Genomic DNA, 27,370 nt, shown 5'->3' with positions numbered 1-27,370 from the left:
TCTAAAAGGCTAAGCTTCCAAGTGTTTTTTTTTTTTTTGGTAAGCCAACAGATGTACTCTATGGAATTTCTAAACACATAGCAGAACAACAAACTAAAGCCTGACTTCCTCATTTGTATCTTTAGATCCCTATATATATATTAAAAACCCTTTTGTGTTTGTTTTGTTTACTTGCTTTTTACAGTTTAGAAGTGAAGTTACCAAAAAGGGAGAACCACTAATGGATACCCAGATTAGCTGAAAGCAAATAAGTAGCAGTTTTAAAAAAAGAAGATACACAAAAAGTAAAAGAACATAGGACTAAAAATCATCCAGCAATAATTTGCCCCTAAACTCAATAGGGCATGAAAGAAGCAGTCACCCCAAAACTTAATTACATTTAAAACTAGTATAACAATTTGAAAAGAACAAAAACATTTGTGTTCAATAGGTTGCCTACCAGAAGACATCTCCAAATATAATAATCTGAAAACTGTTTTTTCTATAAATAAATAAAAATAAAATGAATAGTAACAATATCTAAGCACTTAAATCACTGGAAAGAAAAATATACTTTGATTAGGTTTGGAAGAACCTGATTCATTCTAATAGTGATATGAAATCTGACAGAAGTCAGTTGTAGTAGAAAATCCAGATTCTAAACTGGAGGCATCTACTCTAGTTTATTTACCTGTTTAGACAGGTGTTCATTCAGAATGAGAATCAGACTAGGAATTAACACCAAAGACTTGGAAAAAATTTAAGAAACACAGAAATCCTAAGAGATAGAGACTCTAAAGAACTATGGTTCAAATTACAGAAGGGAATTAAAAAAAAATACTTGGGATATTCCCTTGCCTTATATTTGTAGGCCAGTGTACATGAAGGGAATCAGAAAATAGTTGCCCTTTTGTGTATGGCTAATTCCACTTAGCATAATGTTTTCAAGGTTGATCTTTGTTGTAGCATCATTCAGAATTTCATTCCATTTTAAGGTTGAATAATATTCCATTGTACATACATACCAAATATTATGTTTATTCATTTACCTGGAGATAGACATTTGGATTGTTTCCATCGTTTGACTATTGTGAATAATGAGGCTATAAACACTGGTGTATAAGTATCTGAGTTCTTGCTTTAATTTCTTTGAGGATATGTTGAGGGAATTGCTGGATCATATGATAATTCCATGTTTAACTTTTTGAAGAACCACCAAACTGTTTCCACAGCTGCCACATTGTTGTACATCCCCATGAACAGTGCACAAGGTCTCCAGTTTCTACATTTCTTCACCAGTATTTATTTTCCATTTGTTTGGTATTTGCTGTCCTAATGGGTGTGAAGTTCTGTCTCATTAAATTAGATCTGTTTTGGGGGTTGGGATTGTGGCTTAGCGATAGAGTGCTCACCTAGCACGTGCAAGGTCCTGGGTTCGATCCTCAGCGCCACATAAAAATTAAAAAAAAAAAGACATTGTGTCCTACTACAACTAAAAAATAAATATTAAAAAAATAGGTTAGATCTGCTTTTAAAAAACACAAAAAGAAATTATTGCATGACTGATTTGCCTTGTATGTAAAAAGCTGCAAACATATGGTGCAAGTCCCAAAGTGGTCATATCTGTTAAATTTTAAAAAGTAAAAGAAGATTGTAATACTGCATTTTAGAATTGCAGTCTAAAATCCTACAGCAGATGCTTAGGGTATAAGTATACTCACTAGTTACTACAATAGCCCAGTGCAGACTGATACCTGTGAAGTCCCATGCTTAGCAAAACCAAACGCTTAGTACAGCTATAACTGTCATAGACATGAACCCAAACACGGAAAAGGATTCAGAGGCAGGACAGCTCCCGTTGCGCCTGCGCGCTGTTAGGCGCGCTCCCGCACGGCGTCTGCGTGCATACGTGCGCGTCCCCGCTGTGGCGGAAGGGCGGGTTGCAGGACCTGTTCTGGCTCGCGTGATGGCTGCTGCGTCGAGTTCCTCTCGCTTGCGGCGTTGTGTGGTATCGCCGGCTGGGAGGCACAGCGCCTCACTCATCTTCCTGCATGGCTCAGGTGGATTTCAGTTTTATGTCCCGTTTATCTGCAATTTGGAAGCATCTTCCCTTTGATTCCCTCAGTGTTTCCCAGTGGAGGAGGCGCCGGGTCCCAGAGTTCGGAAAAGGTGGTTCTGCCCTTGCTAGCCCGTGACTGTGGACGCATGGTCACTGTCACCTCTTGGTCTCCCTTTTGTCTTGTGCGCTGGCCCACGATCTTCTTTTCTGTCCCTTGTCCCTTGTGCCAGTGTCCCTGTGCAGTCCTCCCGTCCACAACATTCTCTCAAGCTCAACCCTTGACACCTCCCGTTCCTCTCCGCACATTTAAACAGCAGGTTAGGTAAATCTTGTGCTAGAATCACATCGATTATTTCATACTTTTCAAGGTCAGCTGCTAGTGATTTGCCTTTTCCCACCGGGATGGATTATTTGCCATTGCTTTCTTTCTCCAGTCTCCCATAGGAATGTAGACAAGTGAGACAGTTAACTCAGATAGTATTTACAGAGTAATTCCTTTTTATATGGCACTGTGCAGAAATGGAATGCTTTATCCTCTTTTCCTTTTTCCTACTCTCCATTCTCCCTTTCCCCTTTCTCCCTCTGTCATCAAGCCTCCAAGATAAAGTACAAAGTTAATTCTGAGGCCCAAGGGTAGGTATTTTCTTCCTCTGCCTGCCCTTCATTCTGTATAGCATTTCTTATGCTCCTCTGAAATCTTTTATGCCTTTCTTTTCCAATGGTTTGTGAGCACCTCCAAAGTAAGGACCCTTGTTTTATTTCTTGCATTCACGGTGCAAGTAGCTTTCTTTTAAGAAATGAGATGCAGCCAGCATCCTCAGGGGGCCTATCTAAATTTAAAAACAAAAACAATTCATTAGTTTGAGTCAGCATGCATGGGAGATCACAAGATGGTGCATGATTTACTGCCAAGAGACTAGAAAGGAAGAAAAAAAATGTGGTTAAGCATTATTAAGCCATTTGGAAGATGAAGAGCTTGTCAGATTTTTTTTTTAAAGTAAGTAGTCTTTGAATTGAAATGTGTAGTCTTAAGGGGGGCAATGATTGGAAAGATACAAGATGGAGAACTAGCTGTGAGCAGTAATGAGAGATAGTCTCTTCATTTTGAAAATGAGGCCAGAAAGATTCCACTGTTGTCCATAAGTCACTTGGCTATTAGGTGAATGGTGGTGAATTGGAATTTGAGCCCAAATCTTTTACTCCAAACTTAGTATTCTGGTGAGTTACGTGTGTGTGTGTGTGTGTGTGTGTGTGTGTGTGTATTCCCTTTATACTTTGGATAAAGAATTTAAGTAATTCTGCTGATTGTGTAAGTATAATAATAATGTAATTCTTAAATATTTAAGTCTCCATTGAACCACATAAAGCTCAGATTGGGGATAGGCTTTTATCATCCATTTAGAAACTAAAGATATTATATTAGACTTTAATATATATGATTGTGTTATAGGAGGTGTTTGATTCTGGCTAATCCAAACATGTACAAACTAAACATAACAGTTGTACTATATTTTTGGAATAAGATGACTTTTTAAAAAGAGGACTTTGTGGATTAGTGGATGAATATTAATTTTTTCCAAGGCTAAAAATGTGTTTTTATAGATAGTTTAAAAAAAAAATCTTAAAAACTTGAGATTTTCTTTTCGAATATAGCAGCTGTAGAACACCATATAGGAATGTAAGTTATATATTGCTAATTTAATTTGAGCCCTTCCCACTTCTAAAATACTAAAGAAATACCTTCTTTTAGGATAAAAAATACGAGATAAATTTGTAAACTTTGTTCAGTCTCCTAGATTAAGTTAATTCACTCTTATTTGCTCTTAAGATTCTATAGTTCTCCTTTCAGTGGTACTTATCATACTTGTAACTACCTAATTTAATGTTGGTCTTCTACACTAAAATGAAAGGTTCACGAAAGCCCAAACCATGTGTGTCTTGTTTATGGTTTTCTCCCCATCTAGCAAGTTCCATGAGTTAACTAAGTAGGGTCTTTCCAAAGTTACCAGTAACCTCTCTGTCCTAAATATAGTTGTCATTTTTCAGTCTTCTTATTTGAACTGTTTTTCTATCCTTTGTTTGTTATTTCTGGTTTCTTTTGTTTCTTATCCTCCTGTACCTGGCCATGAATGATAGGGTTCCTCAAAATCTGGTCTTGGGTCTTTTTCTCACTCAACATTTTTCTCCCCTAAGTAAACTTCATAGAAGCTCATAGATTCTATTTCTGCCTACATACTGGTGATACATACGTATGTCTTCATTTTGGACTTACTTTGAGCTCTAGACATGTTTACCTAAGTGTCTCATATATTCACTCATCAGTCCATTCTTTCAAGAAATATATCACGTAGCCATTATGTTCAAGTCACTGTTCTAGGCTCTGAATATATAGCAATGAACACACCAACAAAAACCCCTGCTCTCCTAGAGCTTACAGTCTAGTGTAGGAAATAAATAACACACTTAGGTGAGTGAATCATGTAGATGTTTGGTCACACTGTTCCAGACAATGAAAAAGATAAGAGAGGCTCTGAAGTAGTTTCCCTAACACATTCAAGAAACAGCAGTGAGGCTAGTGTGCCTGGAGTGAGAAGAGTAGAAGATATCTGAGAAGATATTCTTTTCCTTTACTTCAGCTGTTCTTCCCTTCCACATTTTACTGCTCACCATCCTGCAGATTTTAACTTAACCTGTTCAACAACTATGTTCTGTTTGTGTCAGTGCTGTTCTAGGAATTAGGTTAACAAACAACTCAGAGGACAAAATAAAATAAGACTCATCCTGTGGAGCGTATGTTTTCATGAAGTTGCCCTGGAACTCATTAACTAGATCAGTTCTGAGTGGAGTAACCTCATAGCACCAAGTTCCTTATCTTTGTAGTAGTTACATTTGTTTTACATATTTATTGTACTTGACCAATGCCTATTTATAATAATAAAAGAATGTCCCCAACAATGCCACTCTAGTAGTAAATGCTGTTCCTGGCACATTAGTAGTTACTCAATAGATAATATTTGAATTGTGTTTTAATGAATTGATTGATTAAAATTAAAGTACTGATTTTGAGATTTTCCTTTTCAGGACTACACATGATGGACCTATATTCACTACCTTTTTTTTCTGTGTGGAAATACATACATATTCTTACATGAGTTTGGGTAGTTTTTCACTTTTAGAGTATATAGTCAATGATTTTAGGTCATTTAAACGTTATCAAAATTAAATTATGATTTCTTCAAGTTAAAATAAAGGTGCATTGAATACCCTTTTAAAGACTTGCTATTGTCTTAACCAAGAAAATTGTATTAGGTTGCTCCAACCTAAATATAATTAGGCTTAACACTCACTTTAGGAATTTATTATTTTTAAGAGTAAGATAAGAAATGATGGTATTAAAATTCAGATATAGAGAATTTCCTTTTAGAAAAGTCATTTTATTTTATTTATTTCTAATATATCCATTAAACAAATGAGGAAAACAGAATTTAAGCTTAAAGGTCTTCAAAGAGATAGATCAGTGATGAAGCCTAAGTATAATAATCAAAATTATTACTACTATTGATGCCTACTAAGTCACATTGCCGAATCATTTTTAGACAGTTATTTTTGTATATGGAGAGTTTTAAAATCTATTCCAGCATTGTTTGACATGAAAGTTATAGACTGCTTTTAAATGCACTGTATTAAAATGTTCATCTTACTCTAGATTTTGTGATTCATCAGGTGATTCTGGACAAGGACTCAGGATGTGGATCAAGCAGGTTTTAAATCAAGATTTAGCATTCCAACATGTAAAAATTATTTATCCAACAGCTCCTTCCAGGTATGCAGTAATGTGTTCCACTTCTCTGTCTAACTTTGTGGCATAAAATATAGAGATGTGCCAGCTAGATGTTTTTTAAGCTTGATTCTGTATTTAAGATATTTTAAATTAGGATGCCTTTTTCTAGAATGTATTCTTTATTTTGTAGTTAGACACTTGGGCCAGGTTTTGCCAGGTGTTTTAATCAGCTTTCTCCCTGCTGTGACTAAACGCCTCTACCAGAACTGTAAAAGAAAGGTTTATTTGAGGACTCATGGTTTCAGAGGAAGGCTGGCTCCATTCCTCGGGGCTCCAGGTGAGGCAGAACATCACAACAGAGGAAGCAGCAAAGGGAAGCAGCTCACATCATGGTTATCAGGAAGGAGAGAGAGAGAGAGAGAGAGAGAGTGAGTCCACTCTCCAGATAAAAAATATATACCCCATAGCTATGCCCCAATAAACCACTTCCTCCAGCCACACCCAGTTATCACTCAGTTAATCCCGTCATCGATTAATTCACTGATTAGGTTAATACTCTTATAACCCAATCATTTCTCCTCTGAATCTTCTTGCACTGAGCTTTTGGAGGACACCTCATATCCAAACCATAACATCAGGTAATTTCCTCTCTGTAAAGCATTCCCTACAACTCTGAATTAAACTGTCTACTTAGCATGACCAGTCAGACTCTCTTTCCTCTGTTCTTGCAGATTGCTCATCTTTCACACTTTCTTCCCCCTTTTCACTCTTAGAGGCAATTTAATAACTTTGGCAAATATACCTTAATCTTTCTAATAATTAAGTTAAGCCAGAGTTCCTGTGGAAAGGATTTCATGACATTCTTTCCAAATTTCAAAAGATTCTTTAGAAATAATGTTACACTTTTTGAACAACTAAACCATAAGAGAAATATGGTATTGTTTTAATAAATATTTAGATTACATAACTTGTAGGTGTGTTTAATTCACAGTAATAAGACAGTATAGTCTTATTACTAGTGTAAAACTATACTAGTCTAGTTTTAAAGTCAAACTGCTTATCTAAAATATTAACTTAGTATCTGTACTGTTTTATTCTGAACATATGCTTTAAACTGAGGTTGGCAAGTATTTACTGTGTAAGCAAAATAATGTGCTGAGCTATGTAACCCAACCTGATTTTTCATTATCTGTTCTTGATTTATTTTTATTAAATATACTATGTACTTATACAAATGTTTTCCTTCATTTTTCCATTAACTTAGTATTTACTAAGAAGAAAAAGAACCAGGACTTAAAGGATCTCTTTATGTTCACCAGTAAGAATTTGCTTATCTAGTTGATAGCATTGAAAGAGGTGGAACAAAAATGACAATATAGGATTGAAGATTCAAAAAAGTACAATTTTAATATAATTAAGAGTTTAGAAGTGTGGTAGTACCAATAAGAAACCTGCTGACCATTGGGTTGTTTTTGTCCTGTACATTGAATGTCTTTGAAAATATCATAAGTGCTCATTATTTGTTATTGGGTTTTAGGTTATGTGAGGTTGATTGGGAAAAAATTCTTATATTTCTAGAAGAGTGGGAAAGATAAGTGCATTTCATTCTATATATAAATGTATTTGATATATCACAAGGAAGAGCATTGGGAAGATAATTCTAGGGATTAATAAGTTTTATCTTTTGAATTTCGTTTTTCGTCACTGATTGTGATATGAATTCTAAATCAGTGTTTCTCAAATTTTAGTCTTGAAACATTTCAGAGTTCAAATATATGCAATAAGTATTGTTTGTGGATACTATTGTGATTTAGTAAAAAATCATTGAAATGATTCATTGAATTCCTAGTAACTTTTTGTTGTTTTTATAATCAGTAGTATTTTCATAGATCATCAAACATTTTAGACCATACTGATTGATATAAATGTAGCACAACAGATATTATATATAAACGTAAATTTTCATGGCATCAGATTAAGAAAAGGAAGAAGAAACAAGTAAAATTCATGTTATTAATATATTTTATTTAACAGTATATTCAAAATATTATTTTAGCATATAACCAAAATGAACATTATTAAAGTGATATTTTACATTCTTATTTTTATACTAAAACTTTGAAATCTTATGTATGTTTTACACATACAGCACATCTCATTTGGTATGCAAATTAATTGAATTTAAATTAATATTAGAAATTCAGTCCTCAGTTGCACTAGCTGCATTTTAAGTGCTCTTTCTCTCTTACATGGCTAGGGGCTCATTTTGGATATGTAGTTTTAAATCCTCAAAAGGAGTTCCCCTAGAGACTATATTGATAGCCACTGTTTTAGATCAAATTATCATTTTTCGTTATATTGATTTACTCAAGTTTTCACTTCTAGTTAGCAAACAGCAAAAAGTTTCCAAGATTTTATTTTAAGTAATAATAAATTATTTTATTGCAATAAAAAACTAAAACTTATAAATAAATCTGGGAATGAACTTCATTGAATTTGGTAAGCATAAAAAGCAAAAACTTAATGTATAAAAGCAAAAACATGTACTAGAATGACTTATCTTGACTGGGAGCATTTAGCATGCCATGAGCATAAGAAAAGAGAATAGAGAGCTTTGTTTAATCCGTTGAGTCAATTAAGTGGAGGTTAGTTGAGAGAGAATACTTAGCATACTATATTGTAATTAGCTACATTTTTTCTACCTTCTACTGGATTAATTTCTAGAACAGTCTTAGATCATAATTCTTATTGTATCCTTCTGAACACTTCACTATACATAAACGCTTAACACCAGAAGCTGACAGGTAGAAGACCTTCAATGAACATTGAATAAATATCTTGCAGAATTTGTTGCAATTTACAATAATATAGTGGGAATGAGTAACTGTGGATATTTGTATATAATGTTGATATTTTATCTGTGTAGTGATTTATGCTGATATGAACAGTTTTTTAAAAGTATNTTATGTCTAGAAAGCAGAAGAATAAAGGGGTCCTCCATACCCTCTTGTTTATGCCCCTTAATGACTTAAAGATATCCCAGTAGACCCCTCTTCCTAAAAGTTCCATCACTTCCCAATAGAGCCAAGCTGAGGACTAAGCCTTTAGCACATGAATCTTTGGGTAACATTCCATATCCATATTATACCAGGGTCCTTCTAGCATTTTGGGGTGATTCTTCTCCCCAGCCTCAGAGAGTTTACTCATATGTGTAGTTTTCAGCACTCTGCTGACTTCTTGGGGTACAGCATTCCAAGATCTTTGGAGGTTTTTCCTTGTGCATCACACTCTTGTACTCTACCCTATAAACTCTAGCCAACTTGATTTACTCAAACCAGACTCTTGGCCTTGCTTCTTAACTGAGGGAGTCCACCAGACATTGCATGGTTTTCCCTTCCTGTGCCATGGACTGGGGAATTCCAAGGCAATAAGCTGGGGTGGTTATGGTCATAAAGCTCATCTTATTTGTTTCCTGTCTCTCAGAAATCACCATCCTTCATTGCTTAATGTCAAGTGCTTCCAAAAAATAAAGCATTGTTTCTAACGTTGTGCCCTTTCTTTATTGTTTTTTTATGTAAAAAAAGTAATGTAGTCTCTCATATATGGTTTGAAGCTAACAAATTATCTTTAGAGTTTTTTCCCAATTTAAAGATGCATATTAACCCTTATATTTTTCAATGGTCTTCATTCCTTAATACAATTCCAGATTTCTATCTGATGTCATTTCCCTTCTGCCTGAAATACTTTCACATTTATGATAGTACAGGTCTGCCACTAATAAATCGTTCAACTTTTCTATGTCTGAAAAAAATCTTATTATGCCTTTACTCTTAAAAGATATATGGAATTCTAAGTTGACTTTTTTTTCTCTCAGTACCTTAAAAATTTTATCTCATTGTCTCTCTTCCTTTGGCTGTTTTTACAATGTCTTTATTATTAGATTTATTATTGATTGAATTCAGAATTACTATTTTGGTTATAAATATTCCTTTCCTCAATCATATTTAATAGATGTTTTTAATCAGTGAAGTAAGGACTTATTAAGTGGAAGCTAGCAGTTTGCTGTGTTAATTAAAATGGAAAGTAGAGTTATATTTTTTATTGTGTTAATGGGGGCTCTTTAATAGAAGTACCAAATAAAGACTTTTATTCCTGACATGTTTAAGCTATATTTACAACTAGAGGTTTTCTTAGTTTGGGTTTACAATTAAAATTTCCATTTTTAGAAAAATAATGTTTTAACAAGCCATTTATACTTTTTATGATGATAAAGTTTCTTAGTGTTTTGAAAATTCTGAAATATTTGAATAGTGCTTCTACTTTTTGATTCACTGTTTTTCCACATAAACTGAATGTTTATATTTTTCATTAAATATGTATTATAAAAGAGATGTTGGCACATGTTATTTAAGCATAGTAAACAGTAGGTTTGTCTTTACTTCACTGCTTAGGATTCTGATCTGAAGCATGTGAGGAGATCTCTATCCTGATACCAGCAGGTCTGTAATACAGGCATTCTAGTCAGGAGCTCTACTAAAAATAGCTATTTGAAGAAATAATTCACTTCTTTGGTAAATTTTTTAAATGGTGAATTTAAAAGCCAATAGGCATATAAAAACGTGGTTATTTAGAAATATGGAGTATTTTTTAAGTCACAGAAAATTTTGACCATTTTTCTAGAAATTGCAAGTGAATTTTTATAAGTGTTAAAGTTAAATGATGTTCAAAGCACCAAATAAAAAATAGTTTAGATATTTTGTTGTTTTTGGCTGACACAAATCTTTCTCAAGTAACACAAATGATTGTTGACATTTGTCATTCAGTAATTGCTTATGAAGCATCTACAAATATCAGGCTTTGCTTTTGGTTGTGGAAAAGATAAAGCCCTTGCTTTCAGGGAGCTCACGTGGAGATGGAAAATAAAAGGACACCTACATATTATAATTTCAAATAATGATGAATGGTGTTAATGCAGTTAAGTAGGATACTAGGATAGAAAGTCTGTGTATGTTACAGGACAAAGGGGAGGTATACTTAAAGTGGAGAGTCAAAGAAGCTCCCCTGAGAAGGTGACTTTTGAGTTTCAACCTTAATGACCAGTGAGAACCCACCATAGATAATGCTGACATAGAGCATTTCCAGTAGAAGGATATCAGATGTAAAGCTCCTGGACCAATAATGAGCTGGTCCTCTTGGGAGAAAAGAAGGAAACCAGTGTGACTGGAACCTAGTGAATGCTAAGGAAAGTGGTGTGCAATGAGGGCAGAGAGGAAGACTGGAGCCAGATTGTTATCATAAAGGTTATGAATGACCTTTTGATTTTATGACTTTAGGGGAACACACATCAAAACAAAACTTGGTTTTAAGCTGAATATCTTTTTATTTTTAACTAACCTTGAACATTTTATTCTAGCTTAATGCTTTACCAGTGTGTAATGGACTAATTGATTGATTGATTTAGGAGCCACACAGATGTTCTTTGCCAAGCATATTTATTTATTGTGGTAATGTCTGAGCTGTTTTATACCAGCTAATAAAATGATTTATTTGAGAAGGAAGGTGAATGAATATAACATATGTGCCAGTATTTTTTTAGCTGTTTAAAAACAATCTTTCATACTTTATTTAAAGATTATTCTTACAACTTAGGAGACATGTATTCTTAATTACATTTTCTTACCCAAAATTTCTAAATTAGTCTCAATCTTATTACGTTTTCCTAATTATCTCCTTTGAACAGAAAACTTTAATTTTCTTTGAGAAATGAGAGAATAAAAAGCTACCAGAGAGTAAAATACTTGGTTGGGATTCTACCACCATGGAGCATCTATTAATTAGTTAAGGCATTGTCAAAGGGAAGAAAGTTAAGTAAATGTCATTTTTTTCCATTAATGGCTGAGTTCCCAGAATGATTCACATTTTAGCCTATGATATCATCCTTATTTAAGTGCTTAGACAGACAAATAAACATTGAGAGAAATAGCAAAACTGGAAATGGAAGTATAAATAATTCAAAGGGTACAGTCTAATTTGAACTTTAGATGAGTGTTATATTTTGCATTTTGATTTAGAACTTCACTGTGGTTTTAGTAGCAATTTGAATACAATTTGAGATTTCATTTTGACTATGTAGGAAGCACCTGCTTTCATTTTCTGAGTATCTTTGGAGAGTTAATCCTCAGATTTCCAGAAGAAGGAAGGCTTAAATGCTTTCTGCCTTTGTTTTCCTAAATCCAGTTGATCTACCTCTCTTGAACCAAATAGCTTCTGGGATCAGAAGTCCTGTAGGAACGAAGGAGAATTTGGGCTGTGTAGGAGTCCAAATCAAGAGCTGGTGCAGATTTTTATCCTCTTATGCCACGTGAAAGCTTGAATGGAGAGCGGTGCAGAAGAAGCCCTGGGAGTTCAGCCTGCAAAAAGATGCCTTCCCCTCAATTTTTTGTCAGAATTTTCAGTTTTCCTTGTAATTCCAGCAACTTGGGAGGTTAAGGCAGGAGGATTGTGAGTTCAAAACCAGCCTCACCAAAAGGCATTAAGCGACTCAGTGAGACCTTGCCTCTAAGTAAAATACAAAAAAGGCTCAGTGGTTGAGTGTCCTGAGTTCAATCTCTGGTACCTCCCCCCACCAAAATATATTAATTCTCAGACAGGAATGCAGCATTAATTAGAATTCCAAAAGGATTTTTGAAGAGAATTATTTGAAAATATTTTAGAGTTTGCTAAACAGTTTGATTAATTTCTTGGATAAACAAAGAATAATGAGTGCCTGACAATAGACAGGACAAATGAACAGGCCAGCAAAATGGTAGGAGGAGAGGGGCTCATCTCATGACCACTGTAGTGGGACCAGTATGATTCCTAACTGATTAATAGATTAGTGCAACAGAACAAAGCCTTTCTCGGAGTTCTTCATGAGTCACAGAACACACAAAAATTATTTGAGTAACCATTTTCTTGATTTTTCCCACAGGTAGTATAGAATTAGGACAATTATAGATATATTGGAGAGAAGTCATTGTATATATCATCTATGCCTTAGGCATTAGGACTTAATTCTGTCATAGGATCCATGTTGAAAGAGACTAGATAACCTAGAATAAGGCTTGGCAGTGGTGGAATTTCACCTTGTGTGAGAAGGGTGAGTGGCTATCCAACTGGCTTTCTTCCTTCCTTCCTCAACCACAGTTGCCTATTCATCTAGGAGAAATTGAATATGAACTTTTAGGTCATTCCATGTAAAAAATAAAATTCTCAGAATTTAAGACTTAAAAAATACAAACAAAAATCTTAGAAGAATATCTGGAATTCGGTATGTAAAGATATGTGGGCTGGAAAAAAACGTATCAGGAAAACCACACATTTAATTTTTAAAGAAGACATTATATCAAATGCCAAAATCTCTTATCAGATAAATAGGATACCTTAAATGCATATCAATATTCCAAAAACAGTTTGGATTTAAAGGGAGGGCACTAAAGGAAAGGGATCAGGGGGAGGGAATAGAGGAGAGAAAGGGAAAAACCTGGGGCATGATATTAACCAAATTATATTGTTATATTGTACACATGTATAAATGTGTAACAACAAATCCCACTGTGATGTATATATCCAACTATAATGCATCAATAAAAAATATGGGAAAAATAGATTTGAAAATTAATGCTTACAGTTGATGACAGATATTTATTAATAATAGGCAGAGTACTCTTCTGAATTAACAACAAAAGTATTAAAAGTCAAGTAGAAGAAATAGTAAATAATATGAGTCATGGTTTGCATTTTTGTGGAGTTTTGGAATAGGTAGAACTAATCAATATTGATGGAAACACTCAAGGGTAGCCTAGCAAGTATATGGGAATTGCCTGCAAAGGGGTATGGTGGGATTTTCTGAGACATGAGAATGTTCTGTATCATAGGAGAGATGATGGTTGCATTGTCAAAAGTGTTTGGACTATATTATTAAAATGTATATGTGTATATGTATATATGTATATATGTATATTAACACATAAAATCAACATATTAAAGTTGATTTTAAAATTTTAGTTGATATTCCTCAATGATGACATTTAAAAGTTTGTTAGTACCTGTTGCTGCTAGTGTCGTGAACAAAAGGATATTCTCTTGCCTTTGCAGTCTTTATGATCAACTTTGAAACTTCTGTTAAGATAAAAATCACACTTTTCAGTCTAACAGTCCTCTTTTCTGGTCTGTGTTCCATGGGAATAAAAGTCCTAGTACATATAAAAACATGTATGCCGACGTTTAATACAGTATTATTCTTAGTGGTTGGAACCTGTGCACCAAATGATGCCAAATGAATGTAGGAGACTATCTGATTAAATTGAAAAACATTTTTATTTTAGAGTATAATATAATTGTTTGAAAAGATGAGTGAGAACTGTATCAGATGGAAGGATTTATATGAGGTATTGTTAAAGGAGAAGAATACATTGAACATAAGAAAATCATATAGGTGTGCTTCATTTTTGAAAAGCAACAATACTAAAATCCTGTAAATATATATTTGTTTTTTAAAAATTTTTAATTTTTTTTAGTTGTAGATGGACATAATATGGTTATTTATTTATATGTGGTGCTGAGGATCAAACCCAGTGCCTCACACGTGCAAGGCAAGCATTCTACCACTAAGCCACAACCCCAACCCTAAATGTATGTTTTAATGTATATGTTAAAAGCAAAATTCAAGGAGTCAGCTCAGTGGCACACCTGTAACCCCAGTTACTTGGGAGGTTAAAGTAGGAGGATCAAAAGTTTGAAGCCAACCTGGGAAATTTAACAAGAAACCTGTCTCAAAATAAATATAAAGCATTGGAGGTATAACTCAGTGATAGAGTATGCATGGTTCTGGTCTCTGTGGTACCACCAGTACTACGAAAATAAATATATATATATGCATACATATATTGCTTGATTGAAGGATATATTTTTCAATCAGTAACAAGATTTACCTGGTCTAGAGGATAAGATATGTGAGAGAGAGAATGGAGAGATTGGCAAAAAATAATAAAATTTATATGAAAAACATTAAAATAACATGATAAAATTTTAAAATATTGCATATTTCTGTAATTTTCTAGAGTTACGTAGGTTAAGGAAACTACTGATTTACAGGAATATTCATCATAAACATCCAAATGTAGAAATGTAAAGTTTTCTAAAACTTTTTACAAAGTAATATGTATGCCATGATTCTGTTTGTATAAATAAGCAGAAGATCCCATGTGTCAGAGAACCTTTCTTGATTCCAGGTTTCTTTCAGTTTCTCTGAGAAATCTTTCCAAATCCAGTCCTCTTGACTCAGGCCCCTCATTTTCTTTGAAGTGGCATACTGGAAAGAATGTTAGAGTAGTCCTGTTCCCTTCATCACCACCCATTGGCCCTACGGATTTGGGCAATGAGAATCACCTTTTCCTAGCCCCATGGGCTGGGTTGGTTTGCTGCTGTTTCACATGGGCTTTTCCCCCAGAGAATTTGCAGGAGAATGTGTTCAGTTCTTCTAGCCCTACATTTTAGTTTAGTTTTGTTTTCAGCTTCACATATCATGCTTTTACTTCACTGTCTTTGGAGAGCAAGAGAATACAGCTAAATCCGAGATGGCAAAGTAGAAGAAATATTGGCATAGTAGGAATTCTGTATCTCTAGTCATTAAAGGGAAAAGTTACTTGTCATTAGTTTAGATTTCTTTTAATTATGATGGGTCCTTTGTCACTGTGTTTTTCTAATGTTTTATTTTACTGTGTTATTTTAATATTTTGTGTTTTCTATGGCAATCCTATATAAAATTACCCAGTTATTATCCATGTAGTAAGGAGAAAATTAGGCTTGCCTAGTGATAGGCAATATTTTTTGTCAAATTCTCCTGTCCTTTATCTTTGACAAACCCTTGTTCTCTGTGTTAATCAAATATATTCCCTGTGTTTGCCTACAAGGATCTCTGGAATTGTTTTGTTCTCCTTTCATTTACCTTTACCAATACAGGATTTGAACCCAGGGCCTCTTAACTCCATTAAAGTTGGTTAAAATAGAGTATTTGAAATGCTTGGTTTTATATGTGTGTGTGTGTGTTTATGTATATATTTTTTAAAGTAATAGTACATTCCAAAGCATTAATGTGCAATTAATGGGTTAAGACTCATTAGTACTGTAATTATGCTACCTCTTAAATATGGATAGTTAGATAAAGATGAACTAGCTTTAGTGAATGTTAAAATCAGTATTAAGTAAAGCAAAGTTAATGCAATGTGCTTAGGGATAATTTAATATGAATTCTTTAGCATAAGTTATTCAGAGCACTAATCTTTTAAAATTAAAGCAACTATTTTATTTCTGTATGTTTGTTTTAAACAGGCCATATACTCCTTTGAAGGGAGGAATCTCCAATGTGTGGTTTGACAGATTTAAAATATCTAATGACTGCCCAGAACACCTTGAATCAATTGATGCAATGTGTCAGGTACTTACTGGCTTGATTGATGAAGAAGTAAAAAGTGGCATCAGGAAGAACAGAATATTAGTAGGTAAGAACTTTAAATGTTGGTTATTTATATTTTTTCACTTTTGTCTAGTTCCATACATTGAATTTTACTTGCAACATTGTTTGGAAGCATTTGTATAATCATTTGTCCCATTCATAGTTTTAGATAAACTATACATTGAGACTTTTAAAAATACTAGAATAATAAACAGCATCTCCTAAAACTTGAATTGATTTTTTTGAAGCATAGCATATTTTACTCTGTTTTTGGAAATTTTACATATTTATATATATGTGTACTGCATATGGTCTGCCATCTTTTCTAGATTGTCTGGCCTTATTTAGTCACCTCTAAGATGACACTTATCATACTAAATTTTATCTCCAAGTTGTTGATAAAAATTAGGCACTAGAGCACAAAAAATTCTCAGAAGAAATACAGTCTAATGAAATAGATAATGAAGTCAAGTGTTCTAATGCAGTGCACATATTATTGTAAAGTATGTAAAAGTTACAATGTGAGCAGTAGTAAGAAAAGAATAGATAAACCTTTTTGGTAGTTAGAGGGGACCCTCCTGCTGAACCTTAAAGAATGAATAAGAATTCCCCTGGTAAATAAGAAGAGAAATACATTCATGAAGAAAGCAAGAGCACTTCGTTTTCTCCCAGGTAGTAGTAGTTTGGTATGTACTCCCAAACAAACTTAAGATGTGATGGAACGTACGTTTCAAAAGGATAATGCCAACAACACTGTGGGGCCTGACTAGTCTATTTAGGTCAGGAAAACAGCAAGAAGGCAAATGCAATAGATAAAGTAGAATGATGAAAGACTAAACTGACACATACTATTTTAAGATTTTGAGAATACACAGAGGAGTAAAATTATACTTAAGCAAATTATAGTTGACTAAAGGGTTTGGCTATAAAAATGTTTTCTAAGGTTTTTGCAAATGATATATATAGAAAAAAAAATGAATAAACTTTTGTTAAATAGGAAGAATAGGCAGAAGCTTCTCTTCCCATCTCATATCAGATACAGGAGATGTTCAGTGAAAGGGTGTTTCTTAGAGGTACACATTAATCCTATACTTTGTACATTAAGAATATAAGAAAAATGTTCATTGGTTAACTTTTGTATACTTATGTCTCATGATTCTGTAGGAGAAATTTAGGAGAAACATGATAAAATTCAGGAGAAACATACACGTAAAAATAGTAACTTTTAAATTGCTCTCTGAAAGTTGGCAATGTAGTCAGTGGCAAACTAGGATTTAAACCTTGTATTATAAGAAAATTATCAATAGTATTAGATTATCCAGTCTTCTAACTTTGTCAACACTGAAAGTGTCCAATGTGCAGAACGTAAGCAGTATGTTCTCCTTGTTAAAGTTTACCTTGAAACTTTATTTTCCCCTAGTGACTTTCTGCATAATGTGAGAAATGAAAATGGAGAAAGAAAAATAACTTATCCCTTGTGTACCATTGTGCTTAAAAAGTATATATGATGGTAATATTCTTAAATTAGTTGACCTTTATAATATACTTGACAGTTTTTAAGTTGCCATTATATATCATACTTTTTGGATTTAGATAGTGTTTAAATTATAAAGTTGTTTTTATATCGAGCCTTGTAACAGGATAATCGGGATATAATTATTCACATTCCAGAGATGGACAAATTAAAGTTCAAAAAGATTACTGGCTAATAATAGAGTTAGGACTAGAACCCAGGTCCCTCAATTTAGTTAAGAGCTTCATGCCATGATCAGATTTTACTTGTGACCACTAGGTGGTGATAATTTGTTGTTAAGAGAAAATATTAATATAATTTAGGTTTAATTTTGATTTAGGATGTATAGACCTGACAAATGACATGAACAGATTACTTGAATTTTGATAATATTGGGAATATTATCAGAATTTTGAGTCAGGGAGAAGCAAGTACTTCTACAACCATATGATTCATTTACATGGGTGATCTAAATACTCAGCTTGAGGGGAATGGCTGAAGGCATTATGGTCCATTCATTTACTTAAATGTTACATAGCTTTTAAATGCTATGTATACTCACATAAAAGACACCCAATGAGTGTGTGTTCAACTAAAAAAAGAATTGCAGTTTTTTAAAGTTTTTGTGACTCTGGAAATTCTTTCAAATTAGTATTACACGAAAGAAAAAGCAAAATATAAAATTGTACATGAAGAGTGAATTTAGTTGCTAAAATGAATTTCTTTAAATATATCAAAATTATATATCAATATTAAGATTTTAGATGACCCATTTTCTTTTTTGTTTGTATCTATGTGGTAGAAACACTTTACAGTGAAGGTGAATATTAATGTTAATTTTATAATAAGATTTAAAATAAATATAAAATGAAGGAATAGTGTAATTCCCATGATAAAAGCCTAACACCAAAATTTTCAGACTGCCTTTACCTGAACCTATGGAAGTTTCTTCTGAAGCTCTACTAGGAGCAGAAACTTGGAAATGATAGCATTATTTTCCTTTCTTTAAATACATATGCATTTCAGTTTATTAAACAGCTTATGTTTCTTCAATAACAATTAACAGGACATTAAAAGCTTGGTACTATCATTCTAACAGTTTTCCATACAGGAAAATATTTTGTTTATCCTGCAAATTTTGCATTTGAAATATATAAATAAATATAATCACAATTTGTATATTCTCAATCTTTTGAGACTTCATCACAATACGAAGAAATTAGAGTAGCGAATAAATGGAAGAACTGAAGTTTGCTATGATAGTGGAATTTGTTACATTTTTAGAATCCTATTTAGGTGATAGCAAGCTGTTTTTTTTTTCCTTAGGCTTTTGCTTTCAGCTAGAGGTTCTAAATTTTCCCAGTATAGTTGTTTTATAGATTGTTTCTGTTTTATTTTATAAAAAAGAGTTCATAAAGCCAAGTTTATTATTTTTAACATGTTTTATTCAGCTTGTTAATCTTAAGTATATGTTGAAATGTTAACTCTTAACATTTTAAATACTTCACCAGCAGCTATAAATATCCATTATAACCATTACCTACAATGAATTTACTATTTGCTGTTTACTTATTGAACAGTGTATTATATATTAGATCTTAGAATCTTAGATGGAAAATTGAATTCAAGTGACTAGTCCTTTGTGTAAAATTTTTTATAGGAAAAATATACAAAGTCCCTTTTCATAGTAGTGTACCATGCTAAAGGTGATTATTTGACAAAAGCATTGCAGATTACCTCAGAAGATTATGAATGGTTTGAGACTTGGATTGAACCAGTAAATAAAAAGATTTCAGTCACTACTTTTCAGTCACAATATTAGTTATAAAGCTGATATTGTAATTTATGAAAATTGACCATGAAATTAATACATAAAGTGATTAGGTTCCCTGATCAACAAAAATAAAAGGTGTTCAGAAGCACTTAGTATTTGTAATTTTTTTTTATTATAGGTATGCTTTTAAAGTCATTTTAATATATTGTTGCTTACTAATTTATTTTTACGTTGCATCTTTTAATGATTTTTATCTTAGCCTAAGAATTATCTTTTTATGAAATATTGATTTTATTTTTACTCCATTTATGAATTTTGATGCTCTTTTAAATCACTGGTACATCTTAGATGCTCTAGAATTTCACTGACCAATGTGGTAGCCACCAGTTACACATGGTTTTTTCAATTGAAATTTAAACTTGTTAAAAATTAAATAAAATTTAAAATTTAGTTTCTCATACTATATTGCAAATAGTTAGGAGCTTCATTTGGCAAAAATGTAATGGAAGCTCCTAAATCTCTCAGAAAAATAATTTCATTGCTGCCACCTTGGTATTTATAGCATATGGATTTCTTTTAAATCGACCGTATTTTCACTTTTTGTTCTTACCCATTATATTTTGTTTTGAATTGTTTGCTACATATCTATGATTCTCGGGCATCTGATTTATGGCATAAAAGCTTTTAAAATTTAGACTTATGTGTGAGATTTTGTTACTCTGGAATTGAGTCTGAAAATCTTTATTTTTAAGAAGTCAGTTTAGGACTGATTGGCCCGAAGCATGCTAATCTTTCATTTCTAGATTTTCTAAGCTTTACTTTTATATCAAATCACCCAAAATGACATTTCCCAATGACAAATTTCTCTCCTTACAGAAATATCTTTATTAAACTTTAATTTATTTAAGTTCATTTATTGAATGAATATTTATTTAATAAACTCCTTCTGTGTGCCAGATACTGTTCAGAGGCATAGGGGGACCTTTATTTTTTAGTGGATGTTAAGTGTTCGTGTCCTGGACTTTTATGAAAGAGTCAGTTGGAGAAGAGGCTGATGTAGAATGTCTGACTTTCAGTTTTATATTTTTTTAAAAGCATACTTAATAAATCCCATCAAGGAATTCAGTGCTAGGACCAGTTTCTAGTATGGTGTGTTATGGTTCCTTCTTTTAGAGATACCACTGCAAAAACTCTTTCTCTTCCACTCTGGATCTCACTCTTTTCCCCAAAATCCCATCTCTCCCTTATATCTTCCCATTTTTCCCCTATTTTTAAAGATGTGATTTTGTTGCCAACAATTTTTTTTTTTGTTTTTGTTTTGGTTTTAATAAGCAACATAGAATTCACTTTTTAAGTAAATGGATTATAAGGAACAGAAGGGAAATTGGAAGAGAAGAAGTGAGCATTTGTTAAGATCAATTCTGGGGACTTTTAAGAAAGCTAGAATTGTATTCTGAGAGAGAGGATTTTTACTCCTAAACTGAATTTCTATATTTACAAACTATATAAATATATATATATATATATATATCATATATATTTCTTTATTTATAAACTGGATTTCTGTATTTATAAAAATTATGTAAATTTTGAAAGCCTTTGCAATTTCAATTTTTATAACAGATTATTAAGCATTTGTATTTAAAAGCTTGATGGAAATCATAGAGATTATCTATTCTAGCAATCTATATACTAGAAAATGAAATGTTATGTCAACACATTCAGCTAAGGAGTGTCACTGGCAGAACTAGAAGTTAGGATCCCTTATTTTCAGCCTAATCCTCCTCTTTCTACCAAATTTTAAGTTAGAAAATGCTTCCTGTGATTTTATAATGTATCAGTGATATTTATACATTTTTATTATTTTCATCCTATAATATGTCATTCTAAAAATTCAATTGAACAGGTATTTATTGGGTTGTCACTATGTGCCAGGTACCACCAGGAATATAAAGATAAAGTCTGCTCATAAGCACATGAGTCCCAAGAGGCAGAGACACTTTGTTCAGCTAATCCTAACACTCAATTGAAATTTATGATTTTTTAAGGAATTTCAGAATGTGTTTACTTTATAACCAAAATAATGTTATTACATAGAAGATCTTCAGAAGCAAAAAAGAAGTCTATAACTAGTGGCAAAAAACAATAAAGCTCAGAATTCTTTTTGCATAGTTATGATGAATGTTTAAATACCAAAAACATTAATATTGGCTATTTATTATGCTTCAGCTCCCAATGGGATGTATCAAAGATTTATCATGGATAGTATAGCCCCCATGGTTTCTAACCTTTTTGGAAATCCGATGCACAAATGCATATGGTACATACAGTTTTAAGATTTTTTTTTTTTCCTTCTTCCCTGACGAAGCTTATTTGTTAACCTTTATCAGATGTATTGGAGCTGGGGGTGTTGAGGATGTTATTTCAAAAGAGACTTTCAGGTCCATCCATATTGACTACTGCTACTGATAAGACTTTTATTATTTCTTTCTGGAATGTTAAAAACTACAGATTGATTACTTACTGTGCCTGGTTATTATTTATATATTATACCTTTTTTAAAAAATCTAAACTTGGTGAACTAATAGTCCTCTTTCATATATTTTTGTCTTGGATCCAAAATAGTAATATCTGCCTGCCCCAAATAAATTGATTCTATTTTAATAAATATCAGATGATGATAGAAAGTACATTCAACTCTGTTACAAGAGATCTGGATTCTGAAAGTCCTACTTTTACACCTAAAATTAGGTGTAATACTTTAAGCAGATCACCTAATTTCCATGAACCTCAGTTCCCTTTATGTATAAAAGAAGGATATTATAAATTCAAATTTGTAGTCTCTCAGGGCTTAGCTTTATACTTTGGTAAGTGAAATAAAATAGTAGACTGGAAATTAGGAGATCCACCAAATACACTAAGGTATGTTTTTGTATTTCTATACGTATGTAACTACATGATTTACTTTCCATATTTATTTTCTCATAAAATATAAATGAGTTGTCTTTTAGCTCTGACTCAAGTTTGGGAATATCATACCAAGTGTCTGGTCTATGGGAAGGCTTGGATCCACCAGCCTCTCTGTTCCTGTCATACCATGCTCCCATCTATACTCTGTGACACATGTGTTTCCTAAGGGTCCATATGTTTTAAGCTGCATATTTCTAATAACTGACTCAGAATTTGGCACATAAAAAAACTATAAAAATGTATCACCTAGGTAAATGATTTTCCATGTAGATAAATGTGTTTTATTTGTAAGTCAATTTCCAAAGTAATAGTGTAATACAAAAATGTTTTATCTAGCTCATCAAATTTTTGACTATCTTTCCTAATTCAAAGATCACTAAGCACCTATTATATGATTTCCACTAGAAACTTAACTTTTCATGGAGCTCACAGTTTGGCAAACAAAACAAAAATGTACATGGTATTAATTGTAGTTACAATGTAAGGATTTCTATAAATACAAGCCAAATATATTTAAAGAAGTTTAAATAAATAATGATTATACTATGGCTCATATTTTGAATTATGATAAACATTTTTTACTTGGTGAACATGAGTTCTTTGTTCATTTCTAGCTCCTTTTATTCCATGCATCTCTTTACCTGTGATGACATAGGTGGTACATTGTTATTTCTTAAGCAGGTCTTGTATGAGACCCAAAGTAGACTACATTTATTTTTAGCTCTATAGGCTTCTGAATATTTTAAAAAATACTTTTGAAATGTTACCATAGATATACTTTATTCTGGATTGCTGTATATATTCTGCTCTTTAAGTGTATTTTTTGCTTCTTTCAGGAGGATTTTCTATGGGAGGATGCATGGCAATGCATTTAGCATATAGAAATCATCAAGATTTGGCAGGAGTATTTGTTCTGTCTAGTTTTTTGAATAAAGCCTCTGCTGTTTACCAGGTAAATTCCAGATTTAAAAAAAGAAAGCTAAGCTGAAAAAAAAAATATCACGATGAAACATAAACATGGAAACTAAAATAAAGTTGATAAGCAATAAAAATGGATGTACAATTAATATAAATTGAGCATTACTAGGAATTCATGGCCAAATGATTCATATTGATTAGTTCCAGTTGATCATTAATGTTCAGGAAGTGCCCTGTAAAAAGGATGTTGTTAAGCAGAGTGTTAAGGAAGAGAGAGAGTAAGTGTGTGTATGTGTAATATAGTATACTTGTATCCTTTATACATATTGAGAATATAGATGATTATAGCGAGCTTTGCTTATTATGTCAAGAGTATTCTCAAGATGAAAGATCAGTTATAAAGCTGATATGTATTACAGCAATATCCTAATTTATGAATAATATACATTAATTGTTACATCTTCATTACCAAAAGTAGATTAATAAAGCAGATATCAAAGTAAAGCAGAATATAATTTTCCCCTTGATTTTATTTTAGCTCTGGCCCTCTCCTTCTTTCACTCCGTGTGAGAGATCTGTCTTCCCAAGTCACTCAGTTTCTTCAGGAAACACATTTGCCATTTTTGAGGGAATCCTCTATAGAGTTAATGCAGGGCACAAACAACACAGTTCTGGTGGTGCCAGCACTGGCTAAGCTCTCAGGCCTGCCCCCACGTGGATACCTAGATAGTACCTCTGACTCCTTTTCCCTTTAGTGATAAGAACTTTGTAAGTTTTTCCTCTGTCTTTGATTTCTAAGAATGGTCTTCTTAAATGGAATTTCTTACACTTTTCCATTTTTATGTGTTTTTTTTCCTAGACTCTTCAGAAAAGTGATGGTGTACTTCCTGAATTATTTCAGTGTCATGGTACTGCAGATGAATTAGTTTTTCATTCTTGGGGTGAAGAGACAAATTCAATGTTAAAATTTCTAGGAGTGAACACAAAGTTTTATAGTTTTCCAAATCTTTACCATGAGCTAAGCAAATCTGAGTTAGAAAAACTGAAATCATGGATTCTTACCAAGCTACCTAGAGAAGTGGAAGGCCAAAATGAATGAATCAAAGTTTACTTGTTAATACAAATATATAATGTTTTTGAGAAAAATGATTTTTTTATTTTTAATTTTTTTAAATTTTCTAATTGGTTATACATGATAGTAGAATGCATTTTGACACATTGTACACAAATGGAGCACAACTTCCCATTCTTCTGGCTGTACACGGGGTGTTACCCTAAGTATATGTATGAAGGCATGCACGAATGGTGTGACTTTGCTTTGTGTAGAACCAGAGACATGAAAAATTGTGCTCTATATGTGTACTATGAATTGAAATGCATTCTGCTATCATGTGTGACAAATTAGAATAAATAATTTTTTTAAAAAATCAAGAATCAATAAATGGGATGGATTCAAACTAAAAAGCTTCTTCTCAGCAAAGGAGACAATGATGCAATAAAAGAGCATACAAAATGGGAAAAAAATCTTTATCACATCCACCTCAGATAAAGCACTAATCTCCAGGATATATTAAAAAAAAAAACTCAAAAAGCTTAACATCAAAAAACCAAATAACCCAATCAATAAATGGACTAAGGAATGAAACAGACACTTCACAGAAAAAGAAAAAAGTGATTTTTATTGCTAAATTATAATTATAAATCAAGTATTAATAATTTATTGGCTTGTGTATTATTTTTTATGTAGCTTTTGACAGAATAGCATTAATATTTCAAGTTTATAAAGCTTCACATTACTCACTTGACCTGCACAAAAGCTGTGTAAAATAGGCTAAATAGTTATTATTGGTATTTGGTAACAGAGATGTAAGTGTGCATTAGCTTTGTATAACTACCATGAAATTCCTTACACAGGAACTTTTACCTTGGCTCATGTTCTGAAGGTTCAAGTTCAAGATTGGGCAGTGCCACTGGTCTGCACTTGTGGTGAGTGTGCACACCATGACAGGAGTGTATAACAAGAGTATATGCTTGTTATTAGCACAAAAGCATAAAAAAACAGAGTCTCAAAATCCCTTTCAAGAACATGCTCCCAGTGACTTAAGAACTTCTCCATTGGCCCCGTTTCTTAAGATTCATAGCAGCTCCCAGTATCACCATCCTAGGGACCAAACCATAACAAAAATTTAGTCTTCCATAGCCTAAACAGCAAGACTAGAATCTATCGCTTCCAATTCTCAGTGGAATTTTCTTTCCATTAGACAAATTTGCCATTCTATTCTAGGTCTCAGTTTAAAATTAGAGTAATAGTACCTATCCTACAAGGTTTTGTTGAAGCTTAAGTAAAACAAATAGCAAAAAACAAGCATGTAATAAGCACTCAATGAATATTAGATAAAAGGATGGTCATAATGTGGTTCCAAGAATACTTTATCAGATAATGACCGAAAATGAAATTATATTACTTTATTGAAAATGCTCTCAATAGCAACTTACATCAATAATCTCTTATGCATACATTATCTAATATTTTCTTTTTTGATTCTTACAACAACATTTTAAGTTTGGCAAAATGATATATCAACCCCATTTTTATAAATGGAAACACATGGGATCTACCAGCTTTCATTCAACAAAATTATTTTGAGAGTCATCCATGTTCTATATATCAATAGTTCATTTATTTTATTGCTGCATATCTCCGTTGTACGAATATACCACAATTTGCTTATTCATTCACCATTGATAATTTGTTTATAGTAGTGAGCTATCACAAGCCTGTTATAAATATCATGTAAAAGTCTAGATATATCACTTTTCCTTGGTAAATAAGTAGATGCGGAATGGTTGGATTATATTGTAGGTATATGTATAATTTAACCAGAAACTGCCCAGCTCTTTCCCAAAGCAATTTTGCCATTTCACATTCCAGTCACCAGTGCATGACAGTTATAATCACTTCAGTTCTTTACCAGCACTAGTCTGGTTTTTGATATGAGGAATATTCAGAGGTGAAAAGGTTGACTTGTGAGAGCTATAACGTAATCAGTCCATCCTACTTTGAATGGAGTAATTGGTGGAACTGTAGGTAGGTGGTGTACAGCTGGAGGGGTGGGTTACTGGTGTGTGCCCTGGAAGTGTGCATCTTCCTCGTGGCCCCTTTCCTCACACTCTTGCTTTGTTGCTGCCATGAGGGGTACATCTCCTCTCCACCACAACCTTTCCCCATGACGTGCTTCCTCACTTGGGCCCAAAACACTGGAATTTGCATCCGTGGACCGAGAACTCTGAAGCCATGAGCCACAAATAAATCTTTCCTTCTCTGAGTTGAGTTTGGGTATTTGGGTCACAGCAAAGAAAAGACAACTAAAATAAAAATTGGTACTAAGAGTGGGATCATTGCTATGATTAACCTGACCATGTGGTTCAGAAGACTTTGGAGCTAGGAAGCCTGGAGATACAAGTGGAAAAACTTTAGAATTTTGTAAGTGGAGCTTAATGGGAAATTCTGGTAGGAGCTCAGAGACCAGAATGCAGACAGTTAAAGACCAAGCTCATGAGATTTCAGAAATAAATGACTCAGTTGGAAATTGGACTATTGAACATTAATGTTACAGTCTGGAAAAAAAAAGAAACATCATTGACATTTTGCCCATGTCTTGAGACTGAGGCTGAATTCAGAAGTGATAGACTAATTAATCTAGCAGAGGAAATTTCAAGGTAGCACAGCATTCAGTCAGTGGCGTGTATATTTCTGGCAGCTTTTAGCTAGGTTTACCATGAGAGTCAGGAGTAGAAAACAGAACTAAAGCATTTTACAGAGTTGCAGTTTGGTTAGAAAAGTGCATGTATAGCTGGGGCCAAGAAGTCTTATTGAAGAG

The 27,370-nt window shown here is 33.0% G+C and overlaps 1 protein-coding gene across 3 annotated transcripts; it reads left to right on the top strand.

Annotated features, from left to right (window-relative positions):
- The first annotated feature begins 1,885 nt into the window (after window positions 1-1,885).
- Window positions 1,886-25,060, top strand: Lyplal1 (lysophospholipase like 1). Of its 3 annotated transcripts, none has more exons than XM_015483636.2 (5): window positions 1,886-2,039; window positions 5,762-5,861; window positions 16,191-16,360; window positions 23,408-23,523; window positions 24,349-25,060. In XM_015483636.2, exons 1-5 carry the CDS (start codon window positions 1,946-1,948, stop codon window positions 24,586-24,588), a joined length of 720 nt encoding a protein of 239 aa, XP_015339122.1. In that variant the 5' UTR covers window positions 1,886-1,945; the 3' UTR covers window positions 24,589-25,060. The 3 variants fall into 3 exon arrangements, with proteins under 3 accessions (XP_015339122.1, XP_048665305.1, XP_048665306.1); XM_048809348.1 differs by lacking the exon at window positions 1,886-2,039 and adding an exon at window positions 2,130-2,148; XM_048809349.1 differs by lacking the exon at window positions 1,886-2,039 and adding an exon at window positions 2,985-3,256.
- Window positions 25,061-27,370: the final 2,310 nt, after the last annotated feature.

Source organism: Marmota marmota, unplaced genomic scaffold (assembly GCF_001458135.2).
Source record: "Marmota marmota marmota unplaced genomic scaffold, marMar, whole genome shotgun sequence".
NCBI lineage: Eukaryota > Metazoa > Chordata > Mammalia > Rodentia > Sciuridae > Marmota > Marmota marmota.
The sequence above is the reverse complement of the archived record's forward strand: the minus strand, read 5'-3'. Positions and strand labels throughout refer to the sequence as shown.

Coding starts and splice junctions, on each gene's coding strand:
- Lyplal1 (XM_015483636.2), top strand. CDS start 1,946: ATGGCTGCTGCGTCGAGTTCCTCTCGCTTGCGGCGTTGTGTGGTATCG. Junction 2,040..5,761: donor CATCTTCCTGCATGGCTCAG/GTGGATTTCAGT, acceptor GTGATTCATCAG/GTGATTCTGGACAAGGACTC. Junction 16,361..23,407: donor GAAGAACAGAATATTAGTAG/GTAAGAACTTTA, acceptor TGCTTCTTTCAG/GAGGATTTTCTATGGGAGGA.